This window comes from Hermetia illucens, chromosome 4 (genome assembly GCF_905115235.1).
Source record: "Hermetia illucens chromosome 4, iHerIll2.2.curated.20191125, whole genome shotgun sequence".
Taxonomy (NCBI): Eukaryota; Metazoa; Arthropoda; class Insecta; order Diptera; family Stratiomyidae; genus Hermetia; species Hermetia illucens.
Window position 1 is genome coordinate 116,928,909 of NC_051852.1, and position 22,549 is coordinate 116,951,457.

A 22,549-nucleotide genomic window follows, 5' to 3' on the forward strand; every position below is an offset into this window, starting at 1 on the left:
CCTTCGAAAAACACAGTGTTAAACAGGTCAAATGTCACATGCCAGGTTTACGTCGATCGGCGTAATAAAGCGCGTATTTATCGGTCCGAATGACTTCGTTAAAATCATAAGAATTGAAGCCAAGGCTTTACGTGTGTTTCTTCAGGAAATCTGAGGTTTATGGAACAGCTATAACAGATGTTTTATGGTTAAAATCGCATTCTTTTTTTTAAATGCGTTTTTTCTCGAAACTGCATGTTGAAAATCTACTGTCACCATAGCCCAAAATCTCTGTCTAACGAAATTCTTTGAAATTTTCACGACTTATTCAGAACATATTTCTACGATCCACAAACTAGGATAATTGCGATTCATTCAACGGTTTTTTTATTCATTGAAGAAGCCTTGAAAAAACACCAAAATTTACAAAAAAAAAGTTTAACAGGGCACCGAAAATGTAGCTTTTATTCTTTTTTAATAATCCTAGCTTGCTGGTTGTGGTAAAGTCTGCAATTTACATTTTTTTCTTTAAGATGATCACAGCGCCCTCTAGCTTGGGAGCAGAAAAAGCACTTTTTCGGAGATGGGTGTATAAGTGGCCCGATATTCCTATAATGAGCTATGCTATCAGACTGGGGAAATTACTACGCATACTCAAGATATTAGTAAATATATGGTGAAAAATTCGTATTTGTACCTTTATCCAGTTCTTCAGAAAAAATTTCTAAAAATAGCAAAAAAACTGCCTTCACACGGGATGACCCCCTTAAAACTCTTGCTTGGGGAGGCCACTGTTTATCGAGCACGACCATTCATCCAGCTTCAACTCCCTGTATTTAAAAAAATGCAGGGTCCAAGAGTATATGCCAATGGCATGTTTTTTTCTCTCATAGCTTCGGCAAGAAGAAGTAGGTCCACTCTTTCGTATGCTTTGCCGAAGTCACGACCCTTACTTTTGGCTATAGAAGTTTTCAGCAACAGGTCATTTAAGCACGTCGTGGTCGATTTCCGTTGTGTGTGCACGCATAGCATTGTTCCGCAAGTTTTTTGTTTCTAGGAAGAAGGAAAGTCTTTCCTTGACCATACCGTTAAGAATTCATGGTATTGTTAAGATCAATGTTGTTTTCGGTATTGGAATAATCTTGATTGTCCTCCATTCTTGTGGTAGTTGGAGGGCCCTCCAAGCTCCATTAAGCGCGCTTAAAAAGTGTAAAGAGTAAAATATCTTATCATTCCCAGGAGTGGACTTTCTCTTGTGTTTAGCTGGAACTTTTTTGTAAGGGTACAGAGCGTTTGCCATAGTTACCTTCTATTTCTGTGTGAAATTTTTGTTTCTTATCTTTATTCCGTTTTGTAAGTTGTCTGGGCTCATCCTGAAAGTTTTTGAACCCCTTGATTTTTAACCAGAACTGTTTGGTGTCGGTCTGGTTAATAATATGGCAATAAGTTATCCCAGAAGTTTCTTTTTGCCCTCCTGATTTCCTCCTTCTATCGTTTGGTTGCCTGTCTGGTCTTGAGGAAACTCTCGTAGTTTGGAATTTTTCTCACTTCGCTTTCATTTTTAATCTTTGGATGGGATCCTAGGTCCTTATACCACCAGGCCTTGCACCTTGTGGTTCCCCTAACTTTGTATGTCGCCAATTTGATCTGGTCCTGTGTTTGAATCGTGAAATTCCTTAGGTCACCTTGGAGCTGTAGGTACTGAATCAGTTCCCAAACTTTGCTGTTAGCTACTCTGAAGACATCTTTACGCTTGACATCCAGGGTTTGTGTCAAGATAAGTTTGTGATTGCTTTTCGAATAAGATGTGTAAATTATTTCCCAGTTACAGGACGTGGTTACTGCATTTGTTAGTGATATATCCTGTACTGAAGACTTGCACACTCCGCCGTATGTTATTGTCGAGAAGGTGATCTTCCCATTATTCAGTGGTTTGAAGTCGTTATTACAGATGCTGTTTATAAGGATGTTACCTTTCGCTAAGTTAACCGAGTCTCCAATAGCAATAGCTCTGGCGTTGAAGACTCCCATGATAATGACATTTTGCAGGTTGCAGAGAAAGTTCATGAGTCTCGCAATCTCTTTCCTGAAGTCTGCACTGGATACTTGCTGGGGAAAATAAATAGACATTACAATGATGTTGGGTTTAACATTTATTGTTTCTGCAGTTAGTATTTCATGTTCAGTGTCAAAATTGAGTTTTCTAAAGGTTATTTCTTTGCGCGCGCCATTCCACCATTTCCATCATCTCTCAATCTGGACACTAAACAGTATCCTGTTATAACCTTAGAAACTGAAGTAATGTGGATGTCATAAGTTTCTTGCAGGGACACTATGTCGATGTTGTTTAAATTGTAGAATCTGATAGCTGAACCATGTTGCATTCGATGTTACTGTCGATCGGTTTGTAATAATTTCTGATTGTGTTACAAGCTTCCTCGTTACGACGGCAATCTAAATAGCTTTTTCATACTCAGTCCATTTAGGGCAGTCCCTATTCCTTGCATTCTGTTCCAGGCTTCCACATAAGATAAGTTTTTTAGTGCAGACTGCACCATCGCAATTTTCGGACTTGCTACAGTTGAAGCATTTGCTTTTGGATGCTTTACACATCGTAGCAATATGTCCAAAGTACCCACAGCACTGTTTTTCCCTCATTTCAAAGGGATCTGCCGGTGTCTGCCGGACACCAGGAGCGATTCTCCCAGGAAGGTTAATTTTATAGTGTCCGTGGGTATTTTGACTTCCTTGTTTTCAGGCTATTGCGGTGTTGATAATTCCAGCCAAAAGTTGTTTAAAAGCAATCAATTCGGTTAGAATCCTAAGTCAGCAGTAGAATTGCAGAATTTCAATTCGGGTCCTCAATGTCAGTTCGTTTCCGTTGGAAGTAGTATATTAACATGTACTTCCCCGAAATATTCCGCGAACGACATACTTTTACTAATTCCTCGTAGACGGCGCTCTTTCTGTTTGGGGGATGTTGGAAACGTGATGCCTGTCAAGTTTGAAATGTCAAAATCTGCATTTCGTGTGATGACATCCGCTCAGAGCTGTTCGAATGGGCAGCGCGGGTCTCTCGCGATTAAACTTGAGACTTATCTGCAGTAGCATTTGGGTTCCTATTGTTATTGATAAAGAAGTTTGACTTCTATCGCCAGCTGATAGTCGAAGATCGTGCGGGCGCGATGATTAAAAAAGTTTCGATGGCCATCGCAGAGACGACAGTTTGGCTCAGAACCTACAGCGGTGAACATCTTCCAACATTTAAAAAAACGTTACCAAAATTTCGCTGAATCTAAAAATAATTCGCGCGTCCCCACACTTGCTCTATCTATCATTCGCTTCTAAACGAAAATTTCAATCAAGTGTTGGCTTGGCAAAATTTGCAATGGATCCGAAAATAGTGGTAATCGGCGCAGGAGCTGCTGGCATTGCGGCAGCTACAAAGCTGTTAGAAATTGGATTCAAGAATGTCCTGGTTTTGGAGGCTGAGGACAGGATTGGCGGTCGGATTCACACTGTCCGCTTCGGGGAAAACGTGCTCGACATGGGTGCACAGTGGTAAGTACTCATGACCTATCCCGCGAGGCTTTTTAATATCTCGTGTTTGCAGGTGCCATGGCGAGCGGGGCAACGTGATCTACCAAATGGCGAACAAGTACAACGTGTTCGATTCATCACAGGCTCAGTACAACCGATTTGACTGCGTCCGGTCGAATGGCGAGTACATACCCACTTACTTGACTGACCGCTTGACTGCTATGATTGCTCAAATCCTAGAAGAAGCCAAGGAGGATTTGAAAGCTGCCAAGGGGATTTCAGTGGGGACGTATCTATGCAAAAGGTAACCTGCAAAAGTATACTACTTGTCGAACAGATTGTCTTCAAGATGCAACGTTTCTCACATTTACTCTCCAGGTATGAGGACCTTCTGAATGACCCTAAAAACTATCACATTGACCGCGAACTAGCCGTTCAGTTCCTGGAGATGTACCAAAAGTACGAGTGCTCCGTGGATGCTGCCGATACTCTCTTCGAAGTTTCGGGGCCTGGTTTCCTGACCTACCGGGAATGTGAAGGAAGTACTTTGACAAATTGGAAGGATAGAGGATTCGTCACAGTCTTGGATATAATGATGGTAAATTCTCAGCGAACTGTTTTAAATTTATTTTAGATTGACATTCTTCCGCGTTTCGTTTAGGGTAAGTTCCCCGAAGGACCTCACAGCAAGAATGTGCTGGACAAGCGTATCCTCCTGAATAAAAAAGTCGAAAAAATTGTTTGGGATAGCAGAGAAAATTCGAAAGTCCTCGTCAAGTGTGAAGATGGCGATCATGTTGAAGCTGATCATGTGATTTGTACAGCCTCACTTGGAGTTTTGAAAGAACGGTAAACATCTTCATAGATTTATTTCTACTTGGTTACCCCATGAATTCAAATTGACAAATTACCGAAAAAATACTAAGCATACCTTATCGGTTTGTGTGCAAACTGATAACACAATATTTATCATGGCACAAACTACATGAATTGCTTCCCTATTACAGCCATACGCAGCTGTTTAGCCCTAAACTGCCGATTGAGAAAGTGCGTGCAATTGAATCGTTCACACTTGGTACAGTGAATAAGTTGTTTATCGAATTCGAGAAACCATTTTGGCCAGCCGGTTGGGTCGGTTTCAATTTAGTGTGGACTAAAGATGATCTGCAGAATATCCGTCGGTGTAAGGACAATTGGCTAGAAGATGTGTTCGGTTTCTATATGGTTGACTACCAACCAAATGTGTTGTGTGGTTGGATTTCGGGAGTGAATGCGCGTCGCATGGAAATGGTGCCAGAGAAGCAAGTGTTGGAAGGTTTAATGTTTTTACTAAGAAAGTTCCTGAAGTGGAATATTCCTGACCCAGTTAACTTCAAACGGTAAGTACCTATATGCTAATTAAAATCTTAGGTTTGACCCAGTTTGATACGACTCTCGTTCATTGGTTTGGTGTGATTTTGCCTTATTGGACTCCGAGCTTGGGCTGGAATTCAGTTAATTCAGTTAATTTCCCATTGTTCGGAAAGGTATCTAACTGTGCTCCTCCCTATATGAAAAACACAATTAAGTTTCCTAACGCGTTATGAGTTACTTTATGCTTAGCCCTGGCTCCTTCCGCATGTTGCATCGACGCGTCGCGGGCTTCTTTTCTTGGCTGCCGGGCAAGGGTAGCATTCCTGATCGTGTCCCCGATGTCGAAGTTAAAATGTTGCGGATTTCGAAGAGACCCTCATAAAGGGCAGCGGTCTCTATCCTAATTAGGACCTGAATGCAAGAGTCAAGATCCCTGGGCACGTCAGGTACGTTTTTCGAGCGATAGTGCGTGGTGGCGGCTTAAGCTTCCATACTGCGTTCTTGAGCAGACGCAACGATCTGCCCGACCTGATGTCGAGTACAGGGTCGCTGAGGAGTTTTAGGTTCTCTTCTCGTATACCAGCTCTGTGGGACTCACATCAAATTCTCTGCCAATGCCTGCTTGGAAACCAAGCGGAACAACTAGCAGGAGTTGCGACTAAGAAGGGTCGTTTTGGGCCGTTATAGCCGCTTTCAGGGTCCTGTGCCTTTTTTCAGGCATCTGATTGAACTGCGGAGTGGTATGCGGTTGTCTGATGGCGTTTGGAGCCGAGGAGTTTGCCTAAATTCGAAAAGGGAGGACTCGCATTAGGTTTCTTCCTTGGTGATTATCTGCTGGCATCCCGGAGCACGGAATCCACTGTTGACAGAAGGCCTCAGCACAAGATTATGCAGAAATGTCTTTCGAAGGTATCGCCTCAGGGCACCATGTGAACCTATTGATGATTGTAAGGCAATTTCTTAAACCGTGCAAGTCTCACAAAGGACCAATTAAATCGAGATGGATCGTATGGAAACGCTTAGTGGACCGAGAGGACACGAATATTCCTTCGCTCAGATGTTTCGTAGTTTTGTACTTCTCGCACTATCTGGCCCGAGACTGAATGTCCTTGTTCCTGGACGGTCAGAAATACTTTGCGGTGACTAATCGATTCGTTGTCCGGATGCCTGGGTGTGCTAGATGGTGGACGTAGTGAAATATATTTTTACGGGAATCGGACGTCATATATGGCTCTCTTCCTAAATGATCAATGGCTGTCAGAAAGTCTCAGATCCTTAATTGTTTCGCCCATGGATAGGACATACCTAATAATATCACTCATCATCGCCGTAACTGTCGCAGGCATGAACACCGAAGATTGTCTATATATCATCATTGAAAATAACTAGAGACGAATTTTGATTACCCTCAGATAAGTCGATTTATAAACGCAAACCAACGGTTTTTGGCATCTCGGGCACTGAGGCACCCGCAAAAATCGATACCCTGTCTTCGCGGATAATGAACATCGCCCCGAAGCTGCCCACGCAGGCCTCGGAACTTCGAACTCAGCTGAATTGGCCAGACCGTCGGGAGATACAAATAATAATAAAATTCACTTACTCGCACCCATCTTTGTATATTGTTTGATTGCCAGGGCATTGGGTTTAGTTCTTAAGAACATAGTTGAAAATGTAAAATTCGAGATCGCTGATCTGTCTGCTGACGGACTTAAAGTCCGGTTTAACTGTCCTACTACACGTAAGAGACTCTTCCACTTTATTAAGACCCCCAACTCCTACATCATTAAGGAGGAGAGGAAGCCATCGCTCATACTTAGAGAAATGTTCTCTCACGATTGTGATGGTGACAACTTGGCAGCGGAAATCAAGGATTCAACCTAGGTTACGCCGTTTCGCATCTCGAGGCTCCCCACTCCGTGTTCACGGGCCAACGATAGCCTGTTTCGTGTAACTCTCAATTTCAAGGTAGATGCTACCTAAGTCTCCACACGAAAAACTCTTCTATACCGGCGGATCAGCTGGGAGAAACCCAGGAAATGGAAGGTCACTCAGTGCTTCAACTGTCATCAATTTGGGCACGTATCTACAAATTGCGGGGGGGCCCATATGCCTATAGGCATTTCCCCCGCTAGACGCCCCTTAAATGATATAAACTACCAACTGAGTTACCTCTCCAATTTTTTCATATGTTCCCGTAAATTGGAATCAATTCAAAGTAAAGAGGGTGCTAAGGGCGACTCACATTCCCACCCTTCTCTGTTCTTTCCCCCCAGAATGACATTCTCCACCAGGCCTTCTCCTTCATTACAATTGGATTATTCCTCCCTCACTTTCCCCTTCTTACGCTGCCATTGCTAGAGGGAGAGTAATATCCGAAATCCATAGCTCATCATCGCTCCTACACTGTTCCATCCCCAGGAGTTTTTTCATGAAAGCTAGGTACAAACGTTTCGCTATTCACAAGTTCTTAGAGGACATTGATCCCAATGTTGCTCTCCTAAACGAAACCAGACCAAGGGAAGGGGTCAACATTAAACTACACGCCTCTGGATATATCACATTGCACAATGACGGGAGAGTCATCCCAGTTCAAACCGCCTGTTAGTAGTTGTTAGACTACCTGTGAGGGGTGACGGCGTCCTTCGAGTTCTAATCGGCTCCCTTTACTTCATGGGCGGCACATGTGGTCGTCTCTCCTCCGTCCTACCCGAACTTTGGGAGCCAGTTTTGACGGAGGCGACCTCTACACCAGGCATTTGACTTGGGGCGATTCAGTTAATAGCGACAACGGGAAAGCTCTCTTCGACTGGTTCCAATCAGATCCATTTCTTAGTGCGAATTAATGCGTGAGTTCCAATCTTTCTTCGTGAGTCGTCCATCCTAGACGGCTTTCTCGCCCAGTCTCTCAGCTTACGTTACTAGCAGCTCCTTAGTGGCAGTTCAGTCTAATCAATACGCCCTTTGCCTCTCAATGTATTTACGGCAATTTCTTCCCTATCTCTCCCGGCCATACAAATGCAGGCCCTTTAAGCTGATAAACTGGCACACTTTCAAATGCGACTTATCTAGCGCGTTGAGCCGTCTCCTGGACAAAACACGTATCCATGCCAATGACGAGCTAGTCTGCATTCGATCTTACAAACGACAGGAATAGATTCTGCAGCAATCTAGGAAGGAAACGATTTTTCCACCGACAACGTGACAGATGAAACGGTGACTACTGCCTCTTCTCCGAGATAATTAAAATCCTGTCCAACAAAATTACTGAATGTCATCTAACGAACCTTCTTAAGTTTTTTAAACTTGGCCCTCAAGTTTTCTTAATAATTAATAATTAATGGAACCTCCAGTTCCACTCCTCTGATAATTCAGCCACTTCTTCAGAGCCAAGTCACCCGCGGATCCCATTTGGGACTCGAAAGTCGCCACTGCTGTCAACGATTAAAAGATGAGTTCTTATGCCCCTTTCCCTTGGCCGACATTGTCAGAATCGGTCCGTTCGTCCCAATTATTTATTCAAGAAGGGGCCTTAGCCCTTGAAATGGCATTCGCTTCAGTCTGGAAAAGGGGCCTGCTCTTCAAGCTAATCCAAACTAATTGCCTCCTCCTTATTTAGAATGCTTGTAGATTTCCTTTTCAATAGAACTTGTCACGTACGTTTTTACAGACTTCACTCCATCGCCTTCCCTATAGACTCAGCAGTCCTACAGCTGCCTCAGCTGCTTTAAAAACCTCCTTTCTCCTTGGGCCTGTTCCCTGCCATTAAAATCCTTTTATACAAAACCCTAATTCGAACAATTCTAACCTATGGTCTGCCAGTAAGGGCTACCATGTCCCTCAACGTAGCTGAAGCCCTTCAGCGGCTAAATACCTCTCTCTACTATGCCCTCTCTGGGGTTTGTTTCATAATCCGCATACGATCAAACTGCTACGCGTTAGACTGAAGAAGTGGTTTTCCCCCCCTTACCCGCTGATGCAAAATCTTGCCACGCGTAACGTCTCATTGGGCGAGTGGGGGTACTACGTGTAAGGGTTGGCCTTCCTTTCAACTATCACGTTCCCCTCCCTCTTTTATTCTTTTCTTCTCTCAGAGTTCCTTCTCAGACTTTCAGAGAGGCTAAAAATGCTTGTTAACGGTGGTCAATCCTCCCGCACCTATTTTATTTTATATTGCTTAGTCTAGATTAACTAGCGGTAAGTTTGTCGACAACTTTTAGCTAGTAGGCTCTCCAATCCACGTTTTCTCAATTCCTCAATCTTTTATCTCTCTTTTCGTTTTTGGCCCTTGCTCTTGTAAACGCTGAAATTCAGTAAAAGACAGCTCGCTGTCTCTCTCCAATGAGAACTCTTTTGCTCAATCCCGGCGTACTGTTGTCTTTTGCCGGATTGTTTATTTGTAAGTTCTAAATTATTCTTAAGTTGAAGCATATGATATGTGATATATGACATTCACCACATGTCTACTATATGTCATGCCACTGGTTACACCGGATATTTCCGTAGATTAGCGTTACATATTTTTTTAGTCATGTTTGCACTCTCAAGTGTAGTATGTACGAGTATATATTTTGTATACCACATGTACATATTATGGGATGGGAATGGGGTCTGGAATCGCCTTGGCATTTAGACGTCTGCAATCGCCACAAGGTCTCCATTTGCGGTTGGATTTAGATCAACAACTGTCTGAAGATATGCAAATAACCTACGTAAGAATTTCTTTCAACTCTTTTCGTGCAATTGCGAATCTCTGGGGGGATAATGCGTGCACCTTAGAAAACATAAGGGAGTTTGCAGTGTTAATGTGATTCTGAACATTATGCTTAAGGGGCTCAGAGAGAGTACGCTCGGTATCCGATATTTTCGAGGATTTGCGCGAATACGTGGGTCCGCAATGTTTTCCTACTTCCCGAACGCAAAGCACTGACTGGCGCTGTCAATTTAGAAAAGAGGGTGGTTAACGCTGCCAACGTCGATTGTAGTTGAGCCACCTGGTTTGACTCATCATGAGACACCTCGACAATAACGAGTTGCGCGGGGAACTCATGGATTTTGTCTGTGGTAGCACCCAACGTTTCCAGAGACTGCATGTGCATAGAAAATCAAACTCAAATAATCTTATTGATATGAGTGACACTTTTTTAATTTACTGCCTTCCACGCGCACCCGTGATTTTTCACTGCCTGAATTTGAAAAGTATTTTTTTTGTGGTTGTCAAAAAATTGTTTTTCAAAATCGTGGTCGATTCATTCACAATTTTATACGTTCGTCACGCAAGTTACTCGCTCCGCCATAACGACATAGAATATAGAGCCAACTTAGCACGGAGGATGTCGCTTATAATAAGAAGGAACAAAATCGATGAGAAGATGCAATTGCGGTGGACTCGACTTTGGAATTTAAATTCCTTTGATATTTTACTTCGATGCAGCACGGTGGCGGTGGAACTCAACACACTGCTTTACAATGATCCGAAGGTTGTTAATATACAGTTATCGCATTTTCGTGGGATCCTAACGATCATCTATTCCTTCAACTCATTGGGAAAAGTTGCAGAATATATCAGTGTGTGTCAGTAAGTGTCCACCACACTTTGCGCTATCGTTCCCGGTTCGACGAAATGCGCTTCAGCTCCCTTAGGACTTCCCGAGAACCCTACACAATTGTACAGTCCTGTGCCATGTGGTTGCAGGACGACCCACTCGTTAGCACTCTGGAAACTGGGGGTTCCATTTCATGGTATGCCAATTGTCACGTTCAAGATGGATTCCCTTTTTCGGAATCTTATCAATCATCGCCTCCTTCAATTCACCGGTGAAGATCTTAGATTCACAGGAGCAGCTCTGCAGAGACAGCCGGAGCTGCGATGAACTGCTCCGTGGGGAGACCGTCATGCCTAGCAGCCTTGCCCGCTTCAGCGTATTGATCGCCGAAGTAATTTTCTTTTTGTTTGAAGGAGCAATCCGTATTCGCATGATACGACGGCTAGTCGTTTCATCCACAAGCGCTGGATCTCCACCAGATGTTATACGGTTGAAAACAGTAGTGAAATGTTCCTTCCATTTCTTAAACTGCCCGTCGTAGTGGTGAGGAGTCTATAGTTAACGTTCTTCATAGGGTCTTCAAACGACTCACGACTACCAGTAAGTTCCTTCGTGATACGGCATACGGTAACGAAATTGTAGTTTTTTATGCAGTTTCTGCTTCCATGTCCAGCGCGATAATGTATTGCTTTTCGTCATGGCATACGTTCGGCTTCTCTTCCCGAAATTTTCCGTGGTACCGCAGTTCAAGCGCATCATTCGCAGCGACAATAGGAACCGTCAGTTCCCTACGGTTCGCGATCCGCCTTCATGTCCCGGCAGTCAGATCTTGTAGTATCCCTTCTTCACCTTTGCCAGAAGATACGGTTGGGAAACGACTCCTAAATTTTCTGTCGATCGCAATGTGGTCGATCTGATTAGCGGTATGTTACCGGTCAGTTGATACCCAACTGATCATATAGGAGACTCTTTGCGCGAATAATGTGCAATCGATGGCTAGGCGGGATGCTACAGAACGCCACAAATCTCGCGTCGTTATTGGTCTCAAAAAAGGAAGGTGTTATCAAATCCCACCTCGGCATTCAGATCTCGCATCACGATACCAATGTCTTCTTTAGGAAACCTCTTCTGTACTGCATTGAATTCCTCCTAGAAACCCTGCTTTTCCTCGGCATCGGAAGTATTCGTTGTTGCGTAACTCTAAACTATTGAAATGTTTCTCATCTTAAACCGGAACGTCGCAGACAGCATTCTGTTTTACACCGGTTCTCAGGACAAAAAGGACAAAAGGGCTCGCCCAACGGTATCAACCCGACATCAGATTCACACCTACTCCCGGGAGGCTTGCCAGAATACAACCATTTAGTGCCGCAGAAGGGAGAGAAGTGCTCTCCAGAGTCCAGTTTTCTTACCTCGCTTAACTCCAGAATGTCCAGCCTATATCGTTGAAGTTGGAGTAAGTGAGCATCCTGCAAAGCCTCAATACTGTTGTGGAAAACCATTCGCACATTCCAAAATCGAATCGTAAACCGTTGACGAAAGTGAAAGGTCGTAGGCGAAAAATCAGCCCGATTTCGGGCCGTGGTAGCCGTTTTCGAAACATAAGAAAATTCGTATTTTTAGCTTGCTAGTCCACAAGTCTTATCTTTTTTAAGTAAGCAAGGAAATTCTGCAACCCGTAACTGACAACGGACTCACAACCTCTGCGGGGCCCGGTCTTATTATCTTAATAGTCAGTGTGGACTTGACCCCTGCCTGCTGCCTCAAACACTATAGTGTTACACGGCAATTCAAACTATAGTGATTCATCCCTCCTGCTTTCTTACGGTCTTGGGATCGTCTGTGGTCTGATTGTATGATTGATCCGACTTTATTTCTTGTTTCGAACACATAAATAGTAAAAAAAATTGCTTATAAATCAATTTGCACTTGGTGAACTTTCAAAGATAAAATTACCCATAAATCATAATTTGGTTCACTAAGTGAAATTCCATATCAACGTCAAAAATATTTTACCAGAAAATGCAAGTCAGTGTAAAATATTTTACAAAGAATAAAACTCAGCTAAAATTACATTCGATTATTAGTTTCATGTTATTATATAATTACCAAGTGGTCGTTAACTGGCGAAGAAAATATGTTTGATGATGCTTGATGTACTCAATAGTGATGAGTTCGCGAATTTTTTTGTCTCTATTTAGCTTCAATTTCTATGTCTACATGTTTGCGACTAGTCAGTAGTCTAGAATTATTCTCAAGCATTTAGCTTCTGCTAACTTTTAATTTCTATTCCATGTAGTTTGAGTGTATTCTAACTCATGGTTCCTAGTGTATGGTATTATGGCGGTCTTAGTTGAATGATGCTTAGCCTCGCCATCCGTCGCCAAATACTAGTAAACTTCAGTCCCAGTTGGATTTTATCGTATAGGGGTCTTTACTCCTACCGATTAATACTACATATATCATCGACATAGTTTCGGTTCATTGTCCCGTGTGCGTTCTAACGTTGTTGTCCAATACCTTCTCCACCATTTTCAGTACAAAGGATGCCAGGCAAATTGGCCTGAAAGATTTAGGGTGAAAAGGGTCCTCTATTCGGTTCCATGCCTTTTGTTATGTGTTCCAAGGTTATCCTTCCATTATTACCCTTAATAAGGAACTTAAAATGATGGAGTAGTGCAGGGAACATGCCATCCAATTTGGGCAATTTTAGTGGCTTAAAAGTCTCGCTGCCCATTTTACCCTAGCTTTCGAACATACCTCTTTTGCCATCTTTCTTTATTTCTGCATCTGTTGCATCTGTGTTATTGGAGTATCAGACAGAATTTAGCTTTGATGTTTCACTAATTTGTTCAATCCCTTCACAGAATTTCCTAAAGCTATTTCGCTTTGATTCTCTGATTGCATGTGCTTCGTTAGTGCTTTTACTCTCTATTTCAGAATTTCCCTCAGTGTCAAATCTTATTATTTTGTGTATTCCAGCCACAAATGCCTCGAGAGTTCTTCCACTAAGCAAGACATATGTCTTCAATTTGAATTTAAGAATAATGTAAGCTCTTGGTTTCTCATGAGGGGAGTCCCACTACGCCAATTTCATCCTTGGAAATGGTTCTTGTAACTATTGCAGATGTAACTTGCGCATGGTAGATGTTTACTTAGGTTATCTTACTGCTGGCTATTCGCCCCATCAATGATTGAAGCTCTTCTCCAATATCAGAGTATCGTCCTGCACTGGCTTGTGATTCACAGTCCGCCTTCAGCCTTGGAAGTTCAGGTCGAGATTGTCCAACTGATACGAGACCTACCTTCTTGTTTGCTCCTGTCCTCTCAGCGTCCATAATTTCCACGATTTATTCAGGGATCAGGGACATAAACATCCAGGACGAATGTAATTCGAACCGATTCCAACGAGACTGAAAAGCTATCGCTCTACCCATCAACCACCGCATCTGGAATATGGTCGTCATTTTTCCTAGAGGCCAAAAGCGTGAATGTTGCCTACTATTGGCGTAATGAGAAAAAATTTATATGGCCAGTTAGAATAGTGTTCCATTAAGAGAAAAACGTTTAAAAGAAGGGATATTTTTCACTGGAATTTGTCACGGAATAGGAAGTTTGAAGAAAAGATCTGTGTTACAAAATAAAAGGACGGTCAAGACGTTTTAGACCTAGCTTCCGAATTTTGTGGAAACGTGGTCTGTGCCGATTAGATAGTTCTGTCCTTGGTGGTTTTACGTAAGTAAGTGTCGTGTAGACTTAATCCCATGGTCTTGTTTAGACACGTATTGATTTTATGACCACAATCAGAACTCCGCTGTGACAATCAACAACGGTACCAGTTTATACTGAGTGCATGACTCAGCATTCATACTGGTGGACGCAAGACCTACTTAAATCTCAACTGAACTAAGAAGTATAGCACCCGAGTTGAAACGCAACTCCATGTTTGAGGTCCGAAGGTCTTTTTGTCCGCTTGGATGTAACCGCAACCTCCACGAAACTCCAACTAGGGGGCCAACCGGTAATAATCGAGCTGAAAGTACACGAACCAGGAATTCCTCTGATATATGTAAATTCAGAGGGCTATCCCGGTTTCTACGGTACCAGCATACCCCTGGTAAGGTTTCGTGGCCGAACCTACTTCAGATGAGACTATGCAGGCTCGGGTCTGATTGTTTGTATAAGCCTTGGAGCATTCGCCTCCTATATCACGGCCAGCAAGCCAAAGTGAGTACAGTCTTTCCTGGGGCCACCTCGTGAAGGTTCTCCTCCACCACTTGGTTTTGATTTGGCCAACAAGGTTGCTGCCCCGTCTTCTTCGCTGCTGCCAGAAGAATAGATAACTTTAAAGTATGTCCTATCATAACAAATAATTGGATACAGGTTTAAGGGAATATGGTGATAAATCTACAAACAGCTGAACTGTGTTGAACTATAGTTGACGTGTCCACCTAAAATTTCTAGAAGATTCATCAATTACCATATGTGGCGTCGTCTAAGTATTTCATGAGCACCCTGACAGTGGCCCAACTTAGTTGGTTGCTTAACCTATAAAAGGTCTACCCCATTCAGGCCACATTTTCTCTAGTTAGTAAATTTCTCTCTAATGGCTGCTAAACCACTGATTCAAATGAAATTCAGAATTAAGAACTGTGAAAAGCAAGTTCATGTCTGAACTGATTGCAATAAACATAGTAATTAGGATAGCTTACCGTAGGAGTGTCAACAAGTTAACAATAATTTCGGATTCACTACGTGCATATAAAGCCATGAGCCACAATCGGACATAGAGTTCTTGTCCCCAGATGTGTTTATGAAAATAATAAAACTCATCTTCCAAGAGCGGGACTGGGATGGATAAATTTAGGCAAACTTCGCGCAAAAAAGGATGATTCTACGCAAATATTTTTTTTAAACGGCCTGAAAAACCATGATTCAATAAGCGTAATCTGAAACCGGCTCTGTCCAAGTTTCTTGGAACTGTGATGAATCTAGAGCTGGTGTTCGACACCTTTGCTCCCCTTTTCTCTGTGGACCTTGTTGTCCATTTTTACTCGGGTTTGTTATCCTTCCTCTTTCTTTTTTTTCCTTTTTTCCAAACGTTATAATACTTATATCTTATACTACTTATAAATTACTTACAATACTTATAATAATAATAATTTTATCTTATTTATCTTATCCTACACTACCATCTTAACTAACAATATTAACAATATTACATTATCCTATAATACTAATTACCTTATAATACTAATGCCCTTAAGCTGGGATAGGTTTCATTTTTCTGATTTTCTGTTTTTAAAATATTTAGAGTTTTATTCTTGTGGGAATCAATTTTTTGGAACTATTTCAGGGCTTTATCTTTAATATACTTAGTTTCTAATCTTAGATCGCTATGTATGTCTAGATTTCTTATATAATGTGGGACATTGAAAATTTTTCTTACAGCTATATTCTGACATATTTGCAGTTGTTTTTAAGGTTTTGTGTAAAACAAAACCTTATTAAAATCGATTCAATGTCTGTTTGTCTGTCTGTCTGTCTGTCACATGCATTTTTCTCCAAAACGGCTAAACCGATCCGAACGAAATTTGGTGGACAGATGGGAACTATGAAATCCCACGCATACAGCGTGTGGCATAAATTTAGGTGGAGTTTAAAGGAGGGCTCCCCATACATGCAAAGGGGGAATTCAAAAATTTTTTTCACCGGATATAGTTGTGTAGGGTATTAAATGAAAGGTCTCGATTTGTACTTTCCGAAACTGACATTAGTTTTGGCATAAATTGCAAAGTGCGTGAGTAAGGAGTCAAAATGTACGCACTTGAAGTGAGACAGGACTCATTTTCGGAAACTGCCCAACCTAAAAATCCGAAAAAGAATCAGGGTGGTGCGCCTAGATGAAATCTAGGCCTTAAAATATGTCCCATTCCGATATCTGCTCAAATAAACTTACTAATAGTATATTATTACTTTTTAGAAATTTACTGAAAAAAAACCCTTAAATTCATCGTAGGACTTCCGAATTTTGTACCAGCATAGGGGACAATATTTCGAATATACGTGCTAAATTTCATGGAAATCAGGCAATTAACGCCAAAGTTATAGCAGTTCAAACTTAGCAATTTCGAGCGAGTTTACTGCTTCCAAAGCCATGCAAATCAGATGCTGACGTCATAATTACCCGGAATAATTGACATTCGCGTGGAATATTAAAGTCACATTTATGAAGAATCTATTTATCTGCAGCCCTTTTTAAGGTTTTGTGTAAAACACTTATGTGAAATCTAATCTTCGAGAGATGTCCCATTCCGGTATCTGCTCAAAAAATTTACTAATAGTATATTATCAACTTTTAGAAATAGACTAAAAAACTCCCCTTAAGTTCATCCTAAGTGTACTAAATTTTGCACCGACATAGAGGACAATCTCGTGCATACACATGCCAGGTATCATGAAAATCCAACTATTAGTGGGAAAGTTATAGCAGTTCAAACTTATCAATTTCGTGCTAATTAACAGCATTCTAAGCCATACAAATAAGATGCTGACGTCATAATTAACGAGAATAATTGAAATTCGAGTGAAATATTAAAATTCCATTCAAGAAGAATCTAATTCTCCCTAGCCCTTTTTTATATTTGATGTTGGTTAAATTGTTTTCATTCGCTAATAATATTAAACTGAGAGCGTGAAACGTATAAGGTTGACCATTATCAACACAGGGCTTTCCAACAAATGATTTATTTAAATCGCTTTCTAGAAAATAGAGGGCAATGGAATTTTTAGCTATATTACTCGGAGCTGTCGTGCACTCGTCGCTCCTCACATCTTTTTCTTTTTCTTCAGCCTTCAGTTCACAAACGGGGTGGCTCGTGATGATCGGTTTCGTCATTTTATTTTATCAAATGCCTGATCAGGATGTAATCGCGATACCTTTAAATCCCCATCCAGCGTATCAAGCCACCATTGTTTTGGCCGGGTTTTTGGTTGCTTACCATTGCTTTCGATGTTCTGATCAATACTGGTTGTTGAATTCTCGTTAGCGTGAATTACGTGACCACACCATCGAAAACGCCTTTCTTGCAGTTTTTCCACGATTGATGCAAACCCATATCGATCACGGATATTCTCATTTCAGACGTAATCGAAACGTGTCACGCCACCAGTGCAATGCAACATCTTCGTACCCATTACCGCAAGACGCCGTTCATTGTCCTTTATAGTCGGTCAACCTTCAGAACTATAGAGAGTGGCAGACGGACGACATTCCAGTAAATTTTAGATTTCGGACGTGCGTTGATACGTCGATCACAAAGAACACCAGTTGGGGAATGCTACTTCATCCAGGTTGCATTAATGCGTGAAAAAATTTCATTACGCAGTTCTCCATTGGCTGATAGCATTGACTCGAGATTTTTAAATCGCTGAGTTCTGGCAATGACAGTAACCAATGGAGAACTACGTTATGCTCCTCACATAGGGAAACACAAAACCTTTTATACCTGAAGCGTCAAGCTTCCGGTTTCCCGACTTGTTTATATGTCTTACATGTTTGGTAAAAAATACTGCTCCCGTATAGCAGAGATGGGCGAATTAATTGTTTATAAATTAAAAGTCTATTCTTAATGTTTAGTTTCTTAGATCTAATTAAAGGGTAAAGGGATTTCAGCGTACCTGTGCATGCATCTCTTTTCAACTTGATGTGTTTTCTCCAATTTAGTCTGCTGTCGAAAGTCAGTCCTAAATATTTCGCTGTTGGTTTCCAATCGATGGGCTGATTTTCGATTTTGATTTTCCCCGGTTTCTGTTCTCTCTTTCTTGTGATGAAGATTGCCTGGGTCTTCTCCGGGTTTATTTTTATCTTCCACTTTTTGAAGTATTCCAACATTGTGTTGGTTGCCTTCTGAAGATTGCTTGTGATGAGGCGTGGCTGTTTCGATGTGTGGAAGAGGCATGTGTCGTCCGCGAATAAGGAGATCCCTGTGAAGCGGTTAAATTGTCTTGGAATGTCCGCCGTGAATACTGTGTATAACAGCGGGGAAAGCGGCGATCCTTGGGGTACTCCTGCCTCTATTCTTTTTTCCGTTGTATGTCCAAGTTTCATGCGATACCGCCTTTATATATTATATTGAGCTCATAATGTTTTGTTTCTTGTATCTTCTTCTTTTTCTTCCGCCTTTGTCCTGCTCACAAGCGGAGTCGCCTCGTCACCATTTGGCTCTATCAAATGCCTGATCTGGATGGAATCTCGAGACTTTTAAATCTCCATCCACCATTGTTTCGGCCGGCCTTTTGGTCGTTTACTATCGACTTCGATGTTCAGATCAATCTTGGCAAGTGAATTCTCGTTAGCGCGAATTACGTGACCATACCGTCGAAGACGCCTCGCAGGCAATTTTTCCACGATCAGTGCAACATTATCGACATTGGATGCATTTTCTTAGTCGGCCTGTCGCGGGACTTGTCACCAAGAGAGATCATGTAGGATTTAGCATAGTGGAACAACTCCAACTATATTTTATTTATCTCTTTCCCCGATCTCAGCACATTATTTTTGTTTTACGGAGGATAGTACAAAGTACGTTGCCTCAAACTCTCCTCCTTTACCTGGGCTTGGGTACAGCATACTATGCTAATAGCATGGCGGAGTTGTTTTGTTTCTTGTATATTTGTAACTAATGCCAAAATAATAGTTTTGAGGGATTCTTTAGTAACCATGACGCCTTAATCCTCATATCACAGAATGAAACTTTGTCTGCATCGTGGGGTAATGTCAACGCTAATCTTGCCGTGTTGTCTTTTAAACCAATCTTGAAAGGTTGAAAGAGAGCTTTTCGGAGTTCCGAGATCAACTATATAAAATCTCTCGAAAGTACGTACATTGTAGTGAAAAAAATCCAGGTTCGGAGTGAAAATTGTACGGACTCGCTGAAATTGCACAATGCAACGTTAAAGTTTCTTATCTGGGGTTCCGAGAAAACTCTGAGGCCGGAGTAGATTTCCTCCTTATCTACGGCCCTCATTACTAATTAGCTAATCACTATATAAGACATCATAATCGCAATATGAACTATCTTTAGTAATAAGTGAAGGTTATAGGCGTCTAATCTTGTAATTATAATTGCCTCGCATCCAAGTGATTAACATGGAAATAACAGGCAAATTAGCGATGATCTGTCGACATTTGCGGCAGAAGTGTCTCGAAATAGTTAGCTATAGGGAAATGTGAGCAATAGAAAACTATTTTTTAGATTGTGCAGTTATCTTTTTCTTAAAATTTTAAACTTTTGGATATAACTTTAATTGTGATCGACAATGAATTGCCTCCTGAATATATACATACATAGATTTGCAAACTGATCTTTCACGTTTCTCGGTGAAGTAATGCACATCAAAAGCTGGTATAGCAGAGTCAACTAACTTAAACCCTGAATTCTCATTCAATTCCCGCTAGTGAGTTTGTGTTTTGATAGTCCAGTGTCAGGTAGGTATATTCGCAACTCATTCCAACAGCGTGTACTAAAAGAAAAAAAACAGAAGGAAACTATGTAACTATGTGTGTGATTAGTTCAAGCCCTTTTATGTAGCCTGTGTCCATTCAGTAGCGGAGTCAGCTCGTCTGGTTCCAAGTTTACAATTTCTCTTGGCGGCGGACTTGGTTCGTTTCGTGGATTTCACATAAAATCACCATCATCATCCTTTGGGTTATTTTCTATTGACTTCAATGTTCAGTCTGATCTTATCTAGCAAGTTATCAATAGCGCGGATGATATTATCATTGACGGGACTTCTTGCGCGGTTTCAGAGTTCTTTTGCAAATGGTATATATAAACAAGGCACGCAATTAAGAGATGCAATATATCCTAACCAGAGGTTGTTTCCTACGTTACGATATCTGGCATCTGGTCTTACATATATATAATAACAATAATCGTTGGCGCAACAATCCATATTGGATCAGGGCCTTGAAGTGTGTTAGAGCACTTTATTCAAGACCGTAACGGTATTATACAGTACACTTTATGAGGCAATGTGGTCAGCATGAATAGCAGCTCATTCGACTCAGGTACTCATTCATATCTGAGTCGACTAGTATCCGACATCTAGTCACGATAACAAATCCCTCTGCCACCAGTGAGATTTGAATCGCGGTCTTCCGCTACGACAGCGCAGCGCTCTAACCACTTGAGCCATCCGGACACAATTACATATATATGCATTTTGAAAATTTAAAACAGTAATTGCCGCCCAAATATTAGGAAAAAACTCAACATTAACTGGAAAGTTCTAATCCAAGCTTCCAGGTTGCGCTGATACATAAAGTAATTCAATGCCGCACATCACCCTTGATTGAGAGCATTGAACTGATGTGTTTGAATCGATCAGTTCTAGATAACTCGCTATCGTTGATGGTGATTATATGGACTTCATTGGAGTCGGTCGTTCTTCATTTGGACTAGTGCTGCGACATCGATATCGATGTTTTCGGAACATCGGTGTTTTTTCACACTTTGTCAGGTTTTCGCCTGAAGACCTCCAACGATTCTTTAATTTTAGGACCAGACAGGAATGGGTTAAGTAGGGCCTGGTGGTGACCGGCTTTGGGCACGAAATGATGGTAATAGTTTACAATTCGCAAGAATCTTGTAAGGCCTTTGATTGTCTAAGGAAAAGCAAAGCTAGCGATCGCTTGTATCTTTTCAGGGTCGTGGCTGAAGGTGCGATCAGCTCATCATTCAAGTAGACGTAACAGAAGTGAAAGTTTCGCAGTACAGAACGGATGATTCTCTTCAAGGCTTGCGCCACATTGCGCAGAAAAAACATTCGTGTGATCCAAGGTCGAAAAAACACGGTCCAGAATAGTCTGAGCATCCGTTCGGTTTGGTTACCAGAGGGTGGAGATGACCAACAACTGTTAGTATCGGCCGACTACCACTTCTTTACCGGCCTGGTTGACGCGTCCGACGGGCTGGCCACACACTGTCCTAAACCCGTTATTCGCATACAATTTTGCCTGTTAGTTACGTCTGAATAGTCCGCATTTGCCCGGCGGCCGTAACGTGGATGAGCTGCAATTGTCTGTCAGTTTTGACTTTTCTAAAGGCCGTTGATCCAATGAAAAATGATTCGGCTAACCGGCCAGATAAGTTTGTTTAGGCTGTGGGCGAGGATTTCATGTTTGTTTAGGCTGTGAGCGAGAATTTTATGACCATCTTTATCGAATCAATCAAGTCAATCAGATAAGAAAAAACAACAAAAACATGGCGTCATTCTTTGTCACGACAATGTCAGCTCCTATACGGTACGTCGAAAATATTTAAAGGAGAAAAACATCGAATTAATGTCTCATTGCCTGTATTCACTCGATTTATCACCTAATGATTTTTTGTTCTCCACTGCCATACACTAGATGCGTCCACGGCGGTGCTGTTGAACACTTATTATACAAAATCATGTCAGAATAAGTTTGAGCGCAAAAATGTATAGACCTTGAAGGTGAATATTTCGAAAAGCGATTAAACTTGGTTCGTTTCTTTCATTTCATTTCTTTTCCATTTTGTTTAAAAACATAAATGACGAAAAAAAGTGAAGTGACGGCGGCTTTACGGTTTCTTACCAGGACAGAGGCAAATCGTCAGACGCTGCCTCACCTCTGCCCTGGGAGCAGCGTGACCGTAGCGGCTCGCAGATGTTGAATGCTCCTTTATATAATTCGTAAAACACGACATGCCTACGAATTATATTGAGCGCAAATCCGCCTTGCTGACCAAAGCTGGCCATGGCTGAAATATTCGTTTTGAGAATGAAGAGGGGTCTTGTATGTAATATATATGTCTTTTAGAGTTTCTAACTGGAGATCTAGTGGCTGTCTAAGACTTTTCACTTTTTTTAAAAAAGTTTGGGTGCAGGCCCAGCGAGGGGTCCGTGGACCAGAAAAGAAGGAGTAAGTTGCTCCTCAATTGGTCCGGTCCTGCATTAAGTTGATGCGGACTTAGGACCCCTCTTCATTCTCAAAACGAATAAATGACGATCTACGTAACTTTCTCGTCTCGAAATTTTTTTTTTTTTACCTCGGAGTCATTTTTGCGGTTTTGGGTTTTATTAAAATCGGTTTATTATTTGTC

The 22,549-nt window shown here is 41.7% G+C and overlaps 1 protein-coding gene across 1 annotated transcript in view; it reads left to right on the forward strand.

Moving 5' to 3' along the window:
- Positions 1-2,991: 2,991 nt before the first annotated feature.
- LOC119654035 overlaps positions 2,992-22,549 on the forward strand; it is a 66,287-nt gene continuing 46,729 nt past the window's right edge. Inside the window, exons 1-5 of the mRNA XM_038059198.1 lie at positions 2,992-3,540; positions 3,593-3,823; positions 3,898-4,117; positions 4,181-4,368; positions 4,527-4,898. Coding sequence (XP_037915126.1) covers positions 3,368-3,540; positions 3,593-3,823; positions 3,898-4,117; positions 4,181-4,368; positions 4,527-4,898 — 1,184 coding nt within the window. The 5' untranslated portion in view covers positions 2,992-3,367. The remainder of the gene's footprint in view (positions 3,541-3,592; positions 3,824-3,897; positions 4,118-4,180; positions 4,369-4,526; positions 4,899-22,549) is intronic.